General features: G+C 40.4%; 2 protein-coding genes across 2 annotated transcripts; both read right to left on the reverse strand.

Moving 5' to 3' along the window:
* Positions 1 to 12601: 12601 nt before the first annotated feature.
* LOC145577908 (protein FAR1-RELATED SEQUENCE 8-like) lies at positions 12602 to 13243 on the reverse strand. Its single transcript, XM_081635327.1, has one exon. The coding sequence runs from the start codon at positions 13241 to 13243 to the stop codon at positions 12602 to 12604; it is 642 nt and encodes a 213-aa protein (XP_081491453.1).
* Positions 13244 to 14986: 1743 nt separating this feature from the next.
* LOC145579093 (uncharacterized) lies at positions 14987 to 19207 on the reverse strand. The gene is made up of 2 exons (XM_081636370.1): positions 18748 to 19207; positions 14987 to 15718 (listed from the first exon to the last, which is right to left on the reverse strand). The coding sequence occupies exons 1-2, from the start codon at positions 19161 to 19163 to the stop codon at positions 15199 to 15201; spliced, it is 936 nt and encodes a 311-aa protein (XP_081492496.1). The 5' UTR covers positions 19164 to 19207; the 3' UTR covers positions 14987 to 15198.
* Positions 19208 to 19502: the final 295 nt, after the last annotated feature.

A 19502-nucleotide genomic window follows, 5' to 3' on the forward strand; every position in this document is an offset into this window, starting at 1 on the left:
AAACTACCACTAACTCAGCCTCTACTAGAGGCACTGGGTATTCGGTGGTCGAGGTGACCGCCTCCTTTGAGGAATGCCAAAGGACTCAGGGCGCCTCTTCTCCTAGGGGTGCGTCCGAGCAAACCCCGGAGCTAAGGTACCCCCAATATGCCAACACGGTCATAGACCCGGTTGAGTTGCTATCTCGGGAGAGACCTCCTTCTTCTTCTGGGGCGGACAGAGCTGGATCGTCCGCCCCATTTCCTAAACCACCCCATTTCCAACATAGCAGGTCGGACAGGCTTAGGACATGTGTTATTATCAATGAACCGTCCGACCTGCCACCTCGCATCGCCCCATCTTCGGGAAATCAGGCGGCCGCTGCAAAAGACAAGGGCAAGGGTCCCTTAGTTTCTGAAGATGCGACCATCTCTAGGGGCGGCCAAGGCTCCAAAAGCAGGAGCTAGGCCGAGGCTGCCGATTTGGACAGAGTCCTATCCTCTGAGTTTGGAGCTGCTCCTCACTTTGGAGAAGAGGAGACAGAGAATATGGCCGAGGGCGAGGCAGCGGCCGAGGAGGCCGTTGCCAATATTGACACATTCAAGGACCCGTACGCCTGTACGGTGGGTAGCACGGCCTTGTGCTACCTGAATGATGGCTTGGATGAGTACAAGGCATTTCTCTAGCTGGGAGAAGGATTTGAACTTGTGGCCCCGAAAAGGTCTCTTTCGGTGGCCGCCTGGGAGGATGAGCGGCTGCGCCACAGATCATTCAGCGTCTATCAAGCCTCCCTAAACGTTGGAAGAAACTGTGTATATGACACAGCCTGAATCGAACTTGACGAAGTTCGTGTGGATGAGCAACAAAATCAGAATGACAGTCAAAGTGCTCAAACAGCATCGGTTGACGAAGGTTAAAGTGATCAAAACATGCAAAGTCGAACCAACAATGCAAATGCTCAGTCCATTACCCTACGTAGGTCTCAAAGGCCGAGATCTCAACCTGATAGATATCTTGGTTTAGTATTAACCGAGATCAGGACATCCTGATCATGGATGGAGATGAACCGGCAACCTACAAGCAAGCGATGGCAAGCACTGACTCTGCTAAATGGCAAGAGGCCATGAGATCTGAAATGGATTCCATGTTTGAAAATCAAGTCTGGGAATTTGTTGACTTACCCGTAGGTTACACACCTATCGGATGTAAGTGGATTTTCAAGTTGAAAACCGACAAAGATGGAAATGTATTCATTTACAAAGCTAGATTGGTAGCAAAAGGTTATAGACAAGTTCATGGTATTGATTACGATGAAACCTTTTCTCCAGTCGCAATGCTTAAATCCATTCGGATCCTCCTAGCGATTGCTGCATATTACAACTATGAAATATGGCAGATGGACGTCAAAACCGCCTTCCTAAATGGTATTTTGGAAGAAACTGTGTATATGACACAGCCTGAAGGTTTTGTCGACCAAAACAACGCTGGAAAGGTATGCAAGCTTAAGAAGTCCATTTATGGATTAAAGCAAGCAAGCAGAAGTTGGAATCTGCGATTCGATGAAGCCATCAGTAAGTTTGGGTTTATCAAGAATCCAGATGAATCTTGTGTTTACAAGAAGGTCAGTGGGAGTGACATCGCCTTCCTAGTCTTTTATGTGGATGACATATTACTCATTGGAAACAGTATTCCGTTATTAGAGTCTGTAAAGGCTTGGCTCGGAAAATGTTTTTCAATGAAAGACTTGGGAGAGGCTCAGTACATACTAGGCATCAAGATCTATAGGGATAGATCGAAAAGGATGATAGGATTGAGTCAAAGTACTTATATTGATAAGGTACTTGCTCGATTTGGCATGGAGGAGGCCAAGAGAGGTCACCTGCCAATGTCACATGGCATAACCCTAAGCAAGAAGCAGTGTCCACAGACACTTGATGAGCGGGTAAGAATGAATCAGATTCCATATGCTTCGCTTATTGGATCGATCATGTATACCATGATATGTACTAGGCCAGATGTATTGTATGACTTGAGTGCTACGAGCTATTACCAATCAGACCCAGGAGAGGCCCATTGGACTGCAGCCAAGAATATCCTAAAGTACCTGAAAAGGAACAAGGATAAATTCCTGGTCTATGGTGGCAGAGATGAATTAGTTGTTGAGGGTTATACCGACGCAAGCTTCCAGACAGACAGAGACGACTTCAAGTCACAGTCTAGGTACATATTCTGTCTCAATGGAGGAGCTTTTAGTTAGAAGAGTGCTAAGCAAAGCACAACTGCAGATTCTACAACTGAAGCCGAATACTTGGCAGCATCTGAGGTAGCTAAGGAGGCAGTTTGGATTTGCAAGTTCATTGGTGAACTTAGTGTTGTACCTTCCATCGAGGGACCAATAGACCTCTATTGTGACAACAATGGAGCTATTGCTCATTCTAGAGAGCCAAGAGAACATCAGAAGGTCAAACATGTCAAGCGGCGGTTTCACATGATTCGAGAATGGAAATCAGAAGGTGAAATCAGAATTTGTAAAGTTGGAACGGATGACAGTGTACCCGATCCATTGACTAAACCTTTGCCTCAAGTGAATCACAACAAGCACGTTGAGGCAATGGGAATCAGGCACATCGAAGATTGTCTTTGATTTCCTTATTTTAGTGTTTTAATTAATTTTGGACAATTTTAATGTAAAGCACTATGATGAACCATTCAGTTTTGGAGTAATTAAATTTTTCATGCGATTTAAATCATTCCATTGGCTATTTAATTGTGGTTTAGAATTAAATAATGAGTCCATTCGATTCTTAGAATATTCAAAATAGGGTATCAAGACCAGTCTTGGTAAGGAAACACCTATTAAGTGAACATTGAATATTATAATCGAAAATTATCCCTAATGGAGGTCATTTAAACGATGGACGATTAATGACCATTTGAGATTAGTGTGTAGTTTGATTTATAGCACCGTTTCTTGTGCTACAAGGACATGATCGTCATAAATCATTTGCACAGGTATTGGTTTAGAATCATACTGGATCGACCTATGAGAATACTTTAAGAGATTAAAAATATCGTCATAAGTATACTTCTCATTATTGCAATCGGAACCTTTTTCCTCGACCATGAGTATTGTGAGCTTTCTTGTTTGAGTACTAGTCCGCTTTGATGATTGTCAAACGTCTGCCGTAACAGGGGATTATAACGACATCACTCGGGTGGCTAGGTCCTCTCAGTAAGAGAAGCTACATTACAAGACTGGAAATGTCCTCCTATTAAATATAGGGAAGATGTCTTTGTTGTTTACAAGGCCTCTCGTAGAGCGAGACTGTAAAATGCATGGCCGTGCTCGGATGGATTTTAGAAATCATCTGTTTATTAACAGTCGGACTCAGAATCGAGAAACACTTCTGGACATAATAAGGATGACAAATTAATCTTACCTTATAGTTTATGAAGAGGCATTAAGTGACATAGGAAAAGGGCTATACACTAAAAGCACACTTGTCCGGAAGGACAAGTGGGAGATTGAAAGGAATAGTGTCCTTCAAACAAGTGTATTATTTCGATAGGGGGTTCGGAATTATTAGAAAACTAATTTTTCAGTGAGGTCAAGTGATCGGAATGCCTGGGTGGAGGCCGCTTCCGATCAGTAATATTAATGCATAATTAATATTATAGCTTAATCTTGACTGAACCCTTCGGGTCACACCCAAGCAACTAACAAGCCGAAGGGACGAATTAATTAGGAATTAATTAATAAGTCAACTGAGTAATTAATATTTAGACGTCGGAAATTCGAGCTTGGAGCGTCGAAACCGAGCGTCGGAAGTCGAGTCGAAAATAGTAAAAGACGAGACGTGAAATTAATAATAAATAAACAAAGACCAAAATACCCCTAGCATCGGAATGCCCCAAGCAAACCGAGTGCTAGGGGCATATGGCCTAGCATGGTGGCTAGCATGCGCACCAAGCCGAGCCTAGGCTGGCTGGTGCGTGCTAGCGCACCAATGTTAGCATTGCATTGCTGGGCGCTGCCTTGTGCGTGCATTGGCTAGCAGCCATGCTGCAGCAGCTAGCAGCAGCATGGCTGGGCCATTGCGTGCTGCCTAGCAAGTTGGGCCTCGGCTTAGCAGCCCGCAAGCAATGCATGGCTTGCTGGCCGAAGCATGGACAGCAGCGCAAGGCAACCCACCTTGGGTGCCTTGATGCCCAAGTGTGGGTGCCATGTGGCGCAAGGTGAGAGGGTACTGAGGTGTTGTGTTGGCCGGTTTTGGGAGAGAGAGTGGGGAGCAAGTTTGGTCCCCCCCCCCCCTTCAAATGGTTCTCACCTAACCTCTCATATGAGCTTGCCACTTGTTGATTTATTACTAGTTTGATTATTAATTTTATTTTAGCTTTAAAATAAAATGGGAAAATCAAATTCTCCCACATTGATGGGAGAGCTTTTCATATTCATGATTTTCCCTATAAATACCCAAGTTGGGGTATTGAAAAAATCACTTGAGTAAGAGTTGAAAAAGGCATCACTAGTAGTGAAAACCTTTGAACTCAAGAGTTGAAAAAGGCATCACCATTGTGAAAACCTTTGAACTCAATTACTCGGGTTTCGGTCGGGCCTTGCTAACTCCAAGGCATTGGACCTAGTCGGTGTTCGATTTGTGGGTGGACTTCCGTTGGAGGTCGTCGTATTTTTGAGGCTAGCTTTCGAAGTAAGAGCCCCTCGAGGTCGGGCGAAGCACGCGTCAAAGGTATAATTATTATCTTAATCTTGTCATTAAGTTAATTATGTTTATGGTTTTATTTATTGCGAGTGTGGTCTTGGTTTTGGGTTTGTTTCCGCGATGAGTCGGACTCACCAAACCCCAACACTTCTTTGGATTTAACTTCATCTTATGCCGCCTAAGTTCGGTAAAGTTTCTCGGAGATCCTTTAGATGGTCGATCGGCTCCTTTGACTTGACAATCATGTCATAAATGTATGCCTCCATATTTCGGCCAATCTGATCTCTGCAAACAGTATTGACGAGTCTCTGAAGGGTAGCAGGGGCATTCTTAAGGCCGAATGGCATAACTTTGTAGCAATACAGGCCTTGCTCGGTCACAAATGTTGTTTTCTCTTGATCTTCCTCTCATAATGGGATCTGGTGGAATCCAGAGTATGCGTCCATAAAACTCATGAGAGCATGTCCGGCCGTCAAGTCGACCAGTCGGTCAATCTTAGGCAAGGGAAAGCTATCCTTCGGACATGCCTTGTTGAGATCGGTGTAGTCCGCGCACATCCTCCAGGTTCCATTCGGCTTTCTAACCAACACAACATTGGCCACCCAGTCCGGATAGAAGCACTGCCAAATGAAACCAGCGTCCAACAGCTTCTTTACTTCAGCTGCGGCCGCCTGATTCCTTTCTTCCCCGTGATTCCACTTTTTCTGTCGGACGAGTTTGACAAGTGGATTGACAGCAAGCTTGTGTACGGCTAGGTCTGGGCTGATACCCGACATTTCACTTACTTCGAACGCGAACACATCTTTGAATTCTCTCACTAAACTGATTAAGTCCTCTCCAAGCAAACACGCAGCTATAGTGCTGACCTTGACTGTCCGTGCTGGTTGATCAGGGTCCAACACTACATCTAGATGATCGCCGGCCGGCTGGGGCCTCAATTCTTCTGGCCAGCCGACGGTCATTAATTGCTATGCCTGGTCAACCACGACCTGCTTTCGCTTTTGGCCGATCTGGTATGCTTGGAGTGGGGGTTCTTCCCCTTTTGACTCTGACGGCTGTCTCTGTCCGCAAGTTGTTGGCTTCACAGCCAGCTGATTACATTCTTTTGCCATTTTCTGACTTCCTTGAATCGAACCAATCTTTCCGTCTGACCTTTCAAACTTTAAAAGTATCAGATGGGGGACGATCACGACCTTTGCAGCGTTTAGGGTGGGACGTCCGAGTATGACATTGTAACCAGTCAACTCTTTTACCACCAAGAATCAAACGAACATGTCCCTACCTTCCCCTTTCTGCCCAAATCGGATGGGCAAGTCTATCTGTCCGACTAGGTGAATGATGTTTCCCCCAAATACCACTAAGGGGTGAGTGATGTCTTTAAGAGCGTCTTCTAGGAACTTCAGATTTTTCAGTGCGGCCAAGTTGATAATATCAGATGAGCTGCCCGTATCTATTAGGATCCGGCCGACTTTTAGATTGGCTATCTTCATGATGAACACCATCGGATCATTATGCAAGACCTTGACCTCCCCTTAGTCGGCCTCACCGACCGTTACCTCTGGGAAGGGTTCAACTTTGACCCCCTCGGCCTACATTACCTTGCCGAGCTTCCAAGCATCCTGCTTGATTCCCTTCATGGTAGGGCCGCCTGCAGCAAAGCCGCCTGATATCATGGCGACCATACCAGAATCAATACTATTGCCTTCATCTTCTTCAGTTTGCTTTTGCTTTTTCTTCTCGGAGTTGTTATCTGTCCGAGTGTAGGTGAATTTTGACTATAAAACATATGAGTTTAGCATGCCCTTCTCGGCCAGCTTATCTAGTAATCGCTTTAAATTAACGCAATCATTCGTGTCATGTCCCACGTCCTTGTGGTAATGACAATATTTGTTCTTGTTGCGATACTGAGTCGAGCCTCTCATTGGCTGGGGCTTCTCGAACTCAAACTTGTCCTTAATCTCCATCAAGATTGAGTAACAGTCTTTGGTAAACTCATACCGAGGCTCGTATGCCTTAAACTTCTTTGACCTTGGATGCTGATCATCCGCCACCCAGACTTCTTTTCGCTTCTTTCCTTCCTTTTTCTTCCCGAACAAGTCTTGCTGAGAAGATGGCTTCTTCTCAGCTCCCTTGGCCGGCTGCTCTTCTTTGGTGAGCGAACAAAAATCAGTTGCCTCTATGTAGGCCTCGGCTTCCCGCAAAACGCCTGCGTATGTCTGGACCTTTTTCCTGACCAAATCAAACTTGAAACCATTATGCCTTAATCCCCGGAGAAATTCTGAGTACGCCATTTCATCCGGAAGATTATGAATCTGAGCTTTTTCTTGGTTGAACCTCTGGACATACGAACGCAACCCCTCATTCTTTCCTTAGACAATTGTGGCCAAGTTAAGACTAGTCTTTCTTGGGGGAATGTTGTATGAAAAGTTTCCAACAAACAGCATACTTAGAGTAGTGAAGCAATTTATGCACCCGACCGGCAAGCTATTGAAGCAGTCCTGCGCCACGCCCTTAAGGGTAGCCGGGAAGCACCTACACCATGTGGCATCATCAACACATTGCAAGTACATCAGGTTTCTGTACGAAGTAACATGCTCCTCTAGGTTGTCCGAACCATCATAGACACCCACGAGTACACTCTTCACCTTCGCAGGCTGAGGAGAGCTAAGGATCTCTTGAGAGAACGGAGGCGGCTTGTCTCCAAGATTAAGCAGACGCATTTGCCAATCAATGGGCTGAGGCTATCCGGCCGATCCGCCCAGGTAAGGAGCCTGGTCGAACGGCTGAGCGAATTTTCCATATTGTCCGAGGACATTAGGACTGTGCGGTAGAAATGCATTAAAATTCTGAGGAATCTGATATTGAACTGGTTGAATCGGTTGAACAGGGATAGGAGTTAGAGTACGAGCAGTCTGCCTCCGGCTGGTCCTGGCCGAGCTGGTATGTTGGGAAAGAGAGTGGTTAAAGAATTCATCCGTCATTGTGGGAGTAGAGGCCGTGTCCGACTGGGTAGCCCGCTCTTGCCGCTTGTGTCGGATGTACTCCCTGGCATCCCTCCAGAACCGAGATGGCTCGGGATCCTCCCTTTGAGGCTGTCTGGTCTGCCCCCCAGCCAACTGTGTTCTCTCAAGAAGCCTTGACAGATTCGTTCGTGGCACCCTAGGAGACCTGCCATGCGGCCGGCGAAAGGGAGTATTCCCAGCATCTTCAACGTTAGTTGTCTTGCTCTGATTTCTTCTCTGAGGGCCATCCTTCACCCTTTTGGACGGCTGTTTGGAGGTGGACGACCTCTTCTCTTCCAACTCCTTTCGAAGCTTGTTCAGAGCGACCTTTAGGGAGGCAGCAGTAACTGGTAGAACCTCGACCTCATGAAATGTGGCGATCAGAGGATCATTAGAATTGTTTGTTGTGGTTATGTCCTCTACATGATCGTCCTGACCAGGACCAGGGCCGGCATTAGGTGTCTGACCGTCTATTGCCATTACGGACGAGTGTCCCCACAGACGGCGCCAAATGTTTCGGGGTTTTTTTGAATCCCTCGGGACACTGGTCACGTACTTGCTGACAACGAGACTTGACACCTGCAAAACAACAAATATTCCGTCACCGGAATATTCGCCTCCGACGGTTAAGTTAGTAACCGGAAAGCGGAAAGGCTAGAGAGAGAAAGTAGAGAGAAGCTGGAGCTATTTAGTGCTCTATTGAATATTATGTCACAATCCACCCCTCCCATCATAAATGATTGAGGTATTTATAGGGGTGGGAATTTGTGCCCTGTAGACACCCAAATGTGTCTCCCTAAAAACAAACCCAGTGATGAATACCTTTCACGTCATTTGATTATCGAACGAAGTAAAAGTGTGGAAAGTCTAGTGATGTGGATATTTTTATTAAAATATCGCTCTTTCTGTTTTTGAAAATATTTTATTTTACATTCTATTTATGAAAATAGCCAGTCCAATTTAGTTTGGTCCATGATAAGGGTCCAATAATAGTGTAGTTGGATTAGGCTCGAAAAGAGTTTTCCAACGATATATTATATGCCCAATTCCGATGAATAATGAGGAAGTTATGGATTAAATTAAATTGGGCCCGAAATAATTTTATATGTGGCCCGGTGATCTAGAGAAGGGCTTATTAATTATTATTTCTAAGGTTATTAGGATTGATTTTAATCTTCTAGAATATTTAGAAGGTTCTTTTTAATTCTAATAGAATTAGGATTAGTAATTATATTTTAAAGAATTTTATTTGGAATAAAATAAGTGTTTTATGATAAACCCGATTTTAATTTGATAAACACGGAATTTGCTGCTTAATCATATTAAGAAGAGGATTCCGTAAAAAAAAACGCGTTTTATCTTTTAATTAGCGCCAAACGACAGAGTCTGTCGCCTGGCGCTAACGTCTGTCGCCTGGCGCTGATGTCTGTCGCCTGGCGACAGATGCCAGTTTTATTCCGTATAGAACTTGAAGTATTTTCTATCATTTTCGGACTGTTTTCTTATAAATAGGGTCCTAGACCTTCGTTTTCCAATAATACTCATCAATAATCAACAATTCACAATCATCTAATTTTATTCTCTCTTCTATCTCTAAAGGCTAGAAGCTTTCTCCCTCTTTTCTAAACCTTCCCTCATACAAAATTCCTCATTCATTAGTTCTAGACACACCTAGCCAAATTCGAAGTTACCTTCGCCCTAGACGGAAAGGTTTAATATTTTTGAGGGTTTGGTCCTAAATCTCTCTTTCAATTATTTTAATTATTTAATTAATTAATTGTTTGATTTATTATTTTCCTTGAAGTTACTAACGCGTGTATTTTGTTATTAGAAAGAGATACGAGGCATCGAAGTAAGTAATTTAATTACTTTATTAATCTTTTGATATAGAAATCATGCTTGGATTATTTTGTTAATTCCTAGTATCATGTTTAGGGTTAACTAATATTTCTAATATCATATATGTTTCTATGATGCTTCTTATTCTTTTCTTCTATCGTGTTAGTACCATGTTAGGGATAAAGCTTTAATTTTTAATGTTTAGTGACATGCTAGGATTTGTTATTAATCTTGTTAGTAACATGCCTAGGATCTTGCTAATATTATTATGCTTTATTGTTAACATAATTGTTATTATTATTATTATGTTGCTTGATATATATTATTGTTGTTATTGCTTGATCACGCCCTCTCTTATAGGTTTAAAGGGAATTTGTACTTGTAATCATGCTTAATAAGATAATTAATAATCTTGTTTAGGTTAATATGATTATAATTCAAGTGATCGCCAATAATAGTTTTGCTTGTGCATTAAATTCAACCAACATAGATTAAACAGATTTAAGGTTAATCTATTGATTGTATGTTAGTCGGAAAGCGCACATGAATGAGAAGAATAAAGTAGAGGCCTATTTTTAGGGCAGGTTCAATCTTTTTTAGGTTGGATTTGTACCTTCATCCCCAAACTTCCAGTCATGGTTCCAGACCTATTGGAGTTAACGATCTCCTGGATCGTTAAGGGGTGTAACCTTCACCCTGTGAACGGTTTACAAGTTCCTAAAACTTGTTGGCGACTCTTTTACTCTAGCTTCCTTCCCTTTGGACGCCACCATGCTTAAGTGTATGATCACAGTGGGGCTCAAGTGTGGGATGCTTGAAATATTCCAAAGGGAAATATCATTTGGGCATGTGTCTGTGACGTGTGTGAAAGTGATACTAAAGTTAGGGTTTGTGCCCTAAATTTCCATGTCCTGATTGGCTGCGCAATCAGGTATTGACACGTGTCACATGGGGGCGTTGTTTTGCGGCTTTCTACAGGGATCTCGGGATTTGGGCTCTAATGTAAGAAAGGCCCTTTTTCTCTCATTTCAGGTGCTCTTTGTGAGTTTATTACACGTGTCATCTTCTCATTGGGACACATGTCACCCTTTGATTGGGCCACGTGTCATTATGGGATTGGACCACGTGTAAAGGGTATTTTTACCCTAAACACTAATGACAAGAACCTTTTCATTACGCTTCTTTTCCATACACTCATTAACAGCCAATTGAAATTTCGATAGTGCTTCGATCACCATATGGACAGTTTAATCGTTCACCATAGCAGCAATTTCACATAAAGGCTCGAATTTTCCCATCATCTTGTTAAATCTCTGCACATGGTCCGTGTCGCCAGGATCATGGTAACCAACCTTGACCCTGGAGTGCTTTCGGGCTACATCTTTCCGCCACCTTGTTAATATGTACTTTTCTAGGAGATCTTCCACCGACTCCTCATCAAGGATCCTGATGGAGTGTTTTCAAAGTAGGCCATGTGTCTCGAACTTTCTGCAGTCACATTGCACCGCCTTTGTGGTAAGGAAGAATGTAACTGTGTAGACTCTTTTGCGATCCGTAATGACGTCCTCACTGGAACCGGGAGGTACTATCCACACACGATCCACAACCAAATATAAGGTCTTCAGACATAACCTTCCTTTCTCGAATGCTGCAATACATCATCCTCGAACACTGCATTTGAATTTCTTGGAATTTGTTGTCCGTGTATAACTTTTGGAAAAAAATTTTGACTTTAAAGCCACTAACCAGCCTCCTCAAGTACTTCGAACAACGTTCATCTACACTGACCTCATCTCGAACCCGTTTGTCCAATGCCATGCAATACTTTTGACGGAACTCATGTAGTTTGGTTTTGCGGTTAACATAGCCATCAAAAAAACGATTGATGCTCTCTACCCTTTAAGTTGTCTTCTTACTAGCCCAAAAAAACTCCATGTAAGCACGGACCCACATATGACTCTCTTTGTGGAGACTTTTCAGCCATTCATTGTCCTCCAACTTATACTCAGATATAAGTGTTGTCAATCAAGAATGGAATTCCTCGAGGGAAAAACTCTCATACACGACTGCTTTAAGAGGGTTGTTGAAATCTTGGAAACTAGACAACATTGACAGACATATAAACATATAAACTCTAAATACAAATGCAGGAACAGGGCAGGGCAGTGCAGGAACAAACTTGGTGCGTGGCATGCCTGCAAGCCGAAGCTAGCAGCCCGCACTGCACCTAGTGCGTGGCGTGCTAGCATGCTGCAGCTAGTAGCCCGCACATGATACGTGGTTTGCTAGCAGCAGCCTTCGGCCATAGCAGCCCGCACATATGGTGCGTGGCCTAATGGGCCGTAGGGGTGGCAGTGGCTGGCAGCCCACCTTGGGTGCCTTGATGCCCAAGTGTGGGGCTGCCACGTGGAGCAAAGCAATTGGGTTTGGGGTGTTGTGTTTGCCGACTATGGGAGAGGGAGTGGGGAGCAAGTTTGGTCCCCCCCCCCCTTCTCCAAATGGTCCTCACCTAACACTCTCTTGTGAGCATGCCACTTGTTGATTTATTAGTAGCTTGATTATTAATTTTGTTTTTGATTTAAAATAAAATGGAAAAATAAAATCTCCCACATTGATGGGTGAGCTTTTCTCACTCTTGTATTTCCCTATAAATACCCAAGTTGGGGTATTGGGAAAATTGCTTGAGTAAGTGTTGAAAAAGGCATCGCCATTGTGAAAACCTTTTAACACAATTAATTACTCGGGTTTTAAGGTTGGGCTTAGCTAACTCCTAAGCAATAGACCATTTTCGGTGCTTGGGTTGCGGGTGGACTTCGTTGGAGGTCCTCGTGTGAGTGGGGCTAAGAGCTTTCGAAGTAAGAGCTCAATTAAGTGAGCGAAGCACGCGACAAAGGTATTAATCTCTTTCTTAATCTTGTCATTTAAGTTAATTATGCTTTATGGTTATAATTATTGTGAGTATGATCTTGGCTTGGGTTTCCTTTCGCGGTGGGTCGGACTCACTGAAACCCAACAAACCCAACAACAGCGATTGCCCCATGGTGATTAACACCGACAAAGTTAGAGCGCAAACGGGAACTCGTACTCATTTGTTAGGTAGGTTGCGTCAAAACAAACAACATCACCGAAGTCCTCATAAGCTACCCTACTTCTTGCATCCACCCACAACACATCCATGAGCTTCCCTTCTACATCCAAATGCTGAGCATAGATAAAATTTTGGTTCCCAGATTGCATTTTCTCAAAATACTGCATCATTGTCACTGCGTCACCTCCAACCATCATCAATCTCTGTTCCTTGTAGACCTCATGTTGTAAATCTTTGACACTGAACGACATGTTATCCATTCCATTTCGATCAGTCGCCATGCACCCATGTATCTGAGATATGGTTACCCTCTGCTCATAGTAATTCATCAACTTCTTCTTAATTTTATTGGTCATGTGCTTCATGCGGTACTCCTTGACAAGCTTGGATTGACTTGGGTCTATTTTATGATAATGCACTAAGTGCACAGTCTTCAACTCCCAAGCACCATCTTTATTGAGAGTAGCATAAATCCGTGCCAGACATTCACACTTTTTGGAAGTCCTCTTCCCTCGGCTTAACTCATCCTCACATACAACACCACCAACTAATCCACCTGAACCTCCAAAACCCATTGCCTTTGCCCTTTTCTTCGCTTCCCTCCTAGCCCTCATGTCGGTTTTTCCCCAACACTCACACTTCCACGTTGTTGAAATTCTCTTATTCTTGTCCTTCTTAATTAGAATTGACACCCTAAACCTTTGTCACTCCAAACCCAATTTGCTCAGCATACTCCTTATAGTATGCTTCAACTTCTTGCCAAGATGTAAATACCATCCCAACCTTAGGCTCTGGTACAGGTATAATCTCTTCTATGCCATCATCATATACACAACTATCTTCAACTACAGTCTCCTTTATGCCACAACTATCTTCAACTACAGTCTCTTCAACTATTGTCTCCTCTATGCCATCAACCTCCATATCAACATTACTCCTTTTCTTAACTACGATACCCCGATCAACAACAACAATCTCACTGCCCCTTATATCGGCTTCCATTTCCGTGTCTAGAATATCAGTATCCATCATCATACCCTCTAATTCCTCCTTCAAATTCGACATACAAAACAACAACATAAATATGATACAAATTAAACTACACATAATGACATACATATTAACACAATACAATTGAACTATATGATGCACCAAATTTTGAAAAATTAACACAGATAATTCCACACTTTCACACCACACACATTTCCAGAAATTATAAATACCAATTTTATCAAATTGAATGAGTAACCTCATAAATGCATTTTCATAAATTATAAGAAAAAAGAAGGATTTGTAAACAATTACTACTATTTCAATGCCATTGTTGATTTCGCATCAGGTAGAAATAAAAACAAATCAAGACCACCCTAGAACCAGAACTGCGAATGGACTTTAAAAAAAACAAATTTTACTAACCTGATACTTCAATTGAATTGATTACAGCGGGGATTACAACAGATTAGAGAGTGAGTGGTAACTCAGATCTGGAATCGCCATTGCCACTAAAAGAGAGGAAAGAGAGAGTGGATAACAAATTTGAGAGGAGAGAGAATCGGATACCAAAATTTCAGAGTTTCCTAATAAAGGAAATACGTTTCCTTAGCTAACGGCATCCACATTCATAAGCAATCCATGCCACATAATGTGTCCCCACCTTTTCCCAGTCATCAGCACAGCAAGCTAAAAACTTCAATTGAATTTCAAAAATGCCACTATGAGAAACAGAAAATGTTTCTCATTAGGAGTAACTGGGGCTCTCCTTAAATTCGAGAAGTGATTCTACAGGTAAAAGAGAGAGAATTTCAGTGATGATCTTAATTGGGAGAGTCGCCATTGTTGTTGCTCAAACTATGGCAATTAATAGATAACTCCCAACAAAAAAAACAGAAAACAGAGAAGAGAGAAAGATTTGGGGGAAATTAAAAGGGTATGGTTAAAGGGAAAAACTGGGAAAAAACAAACAAAAATTAAGATTATAGAAGTCATGTGCGTTGCACGTGGTGGTCAACGCCGGACTTTTGTGGTCAACTCTCGCTTTCCGACGTAAAGGTACTCAAGCACAACAAAAATGTTCTAAAAGGTCCTTTTACACCACTTTGGACTTAAAAGGTCCTTCCTTGCAAACAAGTGCATTTAAAAGGTCGTTTGTAACAAATTTTCCTAACTTATTTTGTACTTCGTATTTGGTATACTATGATTGGACTTAATATAATGAATGGGAAATTTTGTATACAAATATTTAAAAACAACAATCTAAATATGAAGGCTTTTCAATCATTGAATATCACTCTATGCTATTATTTGCACCCAGTCCCTGTAAGTGGTGTTGTACATTGATCCATTTAAGGGTTACGCTGTTGGGCACACACCTAACTTATAGTTAAATTAGTGCTATTTTAGCCATTTTAAATTACGTTTAAAATATTCTTGTATGTTATAAAACATATGAGTTGTCCTATTATTTTCGAATTACAATGAAATAAATAGCCATATATTCTCAAATTCACACACCCTATCAATCAAGGGTCTAATTTTTTTTAATTTTTTTTTTAACCTTATGCCATAGGTTTTATCTCGCACCATGTATTGTAAAAAAGTTGCTGTCTTGTTCTTTAATAACTCCTTGTGTGTTACCAATTGAGCTCCAACCATGAAATTTCTCCTTCGCCCAAGCAATCGCCTCAGCAATATTGGTTTCTTCAGAGTTGCTGGCTTCAACCATTTGATCATTTACTTCACTACCAACATAAGAAGGTTGTTGATATGTTAAACATTCTTCGTACTCGTAGTTTGTTGTTCGACCTTGATGAGGAGGAACAACCGGTGAATTCGGCGAGAGTTGCATATCATATTCACCATTGACATTTTTGATGGAGTGTTCAAAGTTTATAGTTTTTGAAGAAGGTATAGTTTGGTGATACCCAAAGTTGTAGGTTTGTAGCATGTAGTCATTACACTCATTTGTAATGAACTTCTTGTTATCCAAAGAAGATATTGTGTTAGGGCATCCATATGCTGGTAAGTCCTGCTTTTTATGATTTGTTTTAGGCTTGGATGATGCAATCCATCTACTTGGTACATTGAGTGGCCTGAAAATCACAATCAAATTACATTTAATAATAATTCTATTAATAAAATTAGATATCTTATTAATGATAATTAATTAAAAAAACGTGTCTTTAATGTAAATGAATGGCAAAAATGTTGCAAAAATATTAAGAATAATATACGAGTGTTGTTAGTTGTGACGGAGTGTAAAAACAATGTGATTATATATTACTTCATATAAGAAAATTTAATTAAAAAATAAGTTGAAGAACAGGAAAATTTGAGTAAAAGAACCTTTTAAGTGGTCGATTTTGTTTAAAAGGACCTTTTAAGTGAAAAGTTGTGAAAAAAGACATTTTTAAGTTGTATTACATTGTGAGGGGGTACTGGGCTGAGTTTACCGGGTGGTCAACGGTGGAGCTCCGGCGTTGACTCTCACTTGGGAGTCACGTGACTTTTGAAAAAAGCACACACGTTATTTTAAGAAGTATGAAAGGGAAAAAAATGAAAGGGGTAGGTTCGAAAAGGAGGGAAATTTGGGGGAAAAGGGGGTAAAACGTGTGGGCTTTTTTCTAGAAGTCACGTGACCCCCACGTGAGAGTCAACGCCAATGCTCCACCGTTGACCACCCAACCTAGTACTCCCTCACAACATAATACAATTTAATAGGTCATTTTTCACAACTTTTCACTTAAAAGATCATTTTAAATAAAATCAACCATTTAAAAGGTCCTTTTACACAAATCTTGTTAAAGAAAATGAATGAGAGTGGTGAAATGGTGTTTAGTTGTACACATAGTGTTAGCTAGGAAAAAACGAAGAAAAAAAAAATCCTGAAATTGTATTTGGCAAAAATAAAATAGGCTAATATTATTGTTTTGAAATAAGTCAAAACTATTCCTTCAAAAAAAAAATCAAAACTAATTAGGTAGTTAAAACGAAACCATTTTGAAATCAATTTACAAACATTTTAGGAAAATGAAAGGCATATATATGTTCACTATTTTGTCTGAAAGGCACATATATGTTTAAAGTGGTCTAAAAGAACCTTATAAGTTTATTTTGTTGTTTGGAGGGACCTTGAGGTCGGAATCCGACAATATTTGACTTTTTCTCTGACATTGACCTCTCACGTGACCTTAAAAAATGATCCACTTTCCATTTGTTTCCACGATTTCCCTCCAATTCCTCCTTCTCTCTCTTCTAATCCCCAAATGACACAAATCAAAATAAGGTTGTGTTTGGATACTAGTAATTAATTTCAAATGATTCATTTCAAATCTAGAATTACAAATCATAGAATTCAATTCCAAATTATATGTTTGGGAAACATTAGAATTTCAATTCTATGATTTCAAATTCTAAATGGTGTTTGGAGGTGAGTAGAATTTGTGAAGTAAATCTGGAAATTTATGAATGATATATCTACATTAATCAATGGTTAACTAATTGAATGACAACAACACCTACAAGCATCAACTTCTTTGGTAATCAAATTAATCATCAAATCATACAATGATGTCATCGGAAGCTACAACCAAGTGCTCAAATCATACAAATTCAGACTTTTTTTTAAAATTTATATTTTTAACCTAATTTTTGCCCCAATTTGATTATTTGAATTGAGAAAAAAAAAAAAAAAAAAAATCGGATGTAAAATTACCAAAGTAGCTTAATTTAGATGACATCAATGCTTTGGTACTTGTAGTTTGCTTCAAATTTACCAAAAACAGCTTGTAATTTCAAGATTTGTTGTCAAAATTGTTCAAAGATTGAGATATTCTGTGTGTAGAGCATAGGTTGGTGACAAGGTGCATGTATAACAATCGTCGAACAAAAGTTGTAGACAAGCAAAATTCACGGTAGTGAGAGATTGCAGTAATGGAGGATAGAGAGGGAAAGTTGTGGTTGTTGGAGCTTTGGAGGAGAAAGAAGGGAAAATAGCAAAAGAAATTGAAATGACATGTATTAAGTTGGAATTTGAAATTCATCAAACTTTACTGATTTTGTAATTGACTTGAAATTGGGCCAAATACAAAACCAATTATTTGCATTACCCAAACAAGACACTTGACCCAATTCCTGGATTTGAAACGAAAACCTTAAAACCAAACAGGCCATAAAGGGAATTTGAGGGAAATCATGGAAAAAAAGAAAAGGGGTTATTTTTTAAGGTCACATGAGAGGTCAACGTCGGAGAAAAAAGTCAATTATTGCCGGATTCCGACCTCAAGGTCCATCTCCCAACAACAAAATCAACTTATAAGGTCTTTTGAACACTTTAAACATATAATGTCTTTTCATACAAAATAGTGAACATATATGTCCCTTCTAGACAAATTTTCCAACATATTATTTTTTTTTATATAAATATCTAAAGTATGTTATCAAAATTAGTCCATTTGACTCGATTATTTTCCCTCCCAAATAATTGCTAATATTTTAATTTAATAAAGTACGGACTACGGAGCAACAAGACAACTTGTTATTCCAAACTAAAGGATCCTCATCTCTAATAAGCACTTATAATTCAAAGGACTCGACATTGTGATATGAAAATTACAAGGTGAATCCCTAACTAATTACACTTACTGATGGTTATTACTTTATTTGGTGAGGAGTGACTCGTATTTACATGCATAATCTTTTACTCCTACTACATAATACATCGTAAAATGATAACATGAAGAATGATTAGTGAAGACTTTTTAAATTAGGGTGGTGTTTCATATATTGCTGAGTGGTGATTACAAGTCGATTTACATAGTATGTACTTAGTAGAACAGTATTGGTTTATCAAACAACTTTACAGTTGGATCATGTCCAAGTTTAATTAGTTTAAAAATAGAGAAGAGGATATATTTAGTGTCATCTATCTTATTAGTTGTCCAAGATTTAAGACATCATAATCAGTTACACACTTTAACACAACATAAACTGACTTGCCTTTGTAACTTAATTACTATTATAAGCACAAACTAGTATTATTTTTAAAAAAAATGAAATTGTTAAATGATAAACAAAAAACTAATTATATTAGAGAAAAGTATGTAAAGAGTTGAGAATTCACCTGAGCTTGGAAGTGTAAGTTGAAAGAACAACATCCTCCTCCCCAATAACCACGGCGGATCGGAAATTATTGAGTTCATTCATCTCATCAAAGCTCATAACAGATGAAGAAGTGGACTTTGATCTTGACATGGACTTCACTTGCCTATTCTTGGACCGTCTCCTGTCCGGAATAACAAACTCAGGCAACTTTCTGCCCGAAATTACAGCCGGAGAATCAAAAAAATCTGAAGGTGGCTTGAAAATCTCATTGTAAAACCAATCGTTGCCTGAGAAGTCAGCTGACATCTTTCTTGCTATTACACTTCTTGGGGGGCCTCCGAAAACGTCGTTGAAATCTTCGGGCTCTAGTGCCGTGCCCCCGGTTGAGGTGCCGGAGGCGGAGACACCCATGCTCTTTCGCCATGACTCGTCCATTTAATTGAGTTTTTGTTGTTGAGTGATTTTGTGGAGAAAATAATGGTGATCAACTGATGTACATTGATGTTTGGAGATGGGGTTTATATATATGTAAAGAGGGAAATATGAAAAAGGCCGCCTTTTTTTGAAAGAAAAGGGATGTGATATTACCAAAATAGGCTTTATTTTATTGTTGGGGTCAGATGGATTATTTGCTTCTCTGGAAAGATAGATTGCTTAAATGGATATGAGTAGTTCAATAGGTTCCACACTTCCACTTTCACTCCAAAAAAAACAAAGTCAATAGAAAATAAACGACTTGTTTGGAACATGTTTGGAACCATGATTCTAAATTTG

Source organism: Chenopodium album, chromosome 14 (assembly GCF_948465745.1).
Source record: "Chenopodium album chromosome 14, dcCheAlbu1.1, whole genome shotgun sequence".
NCBI classification, from domain to species: Eukaryota; Viridiplantae; Streptophyta; class Magnoliopsida; order Caryophyllales; family Amaranthaceae; genus Chenopodium; species Chenopodium album.

Excerpts from the sequence above, each read along its gene's own strand:
- LOC145577908 (XM_081635327.1), bottom strand. The coding sequence starts at position 13,243 with ATGAGGGCTAGGAGGGAAGCGAAGAAAAGGGCAAAGGCAATGGGTTTT.
- LOC145579093 (XM_081636370.1), bottom strand. The coding sequence starts at position 19,163 with ATGGACGAGTCATGGCGAAAGAGCATGGGTGTCTCCGCCTCCGGCACC. Across the intron at positions 15,719-18,747 it reads ACTTACACTTCCAAGCTCAG|GCCACTCAATGTACCAAGTA; the intron begins GTGAATTCTCAA and ends TGTGATTTTCAG.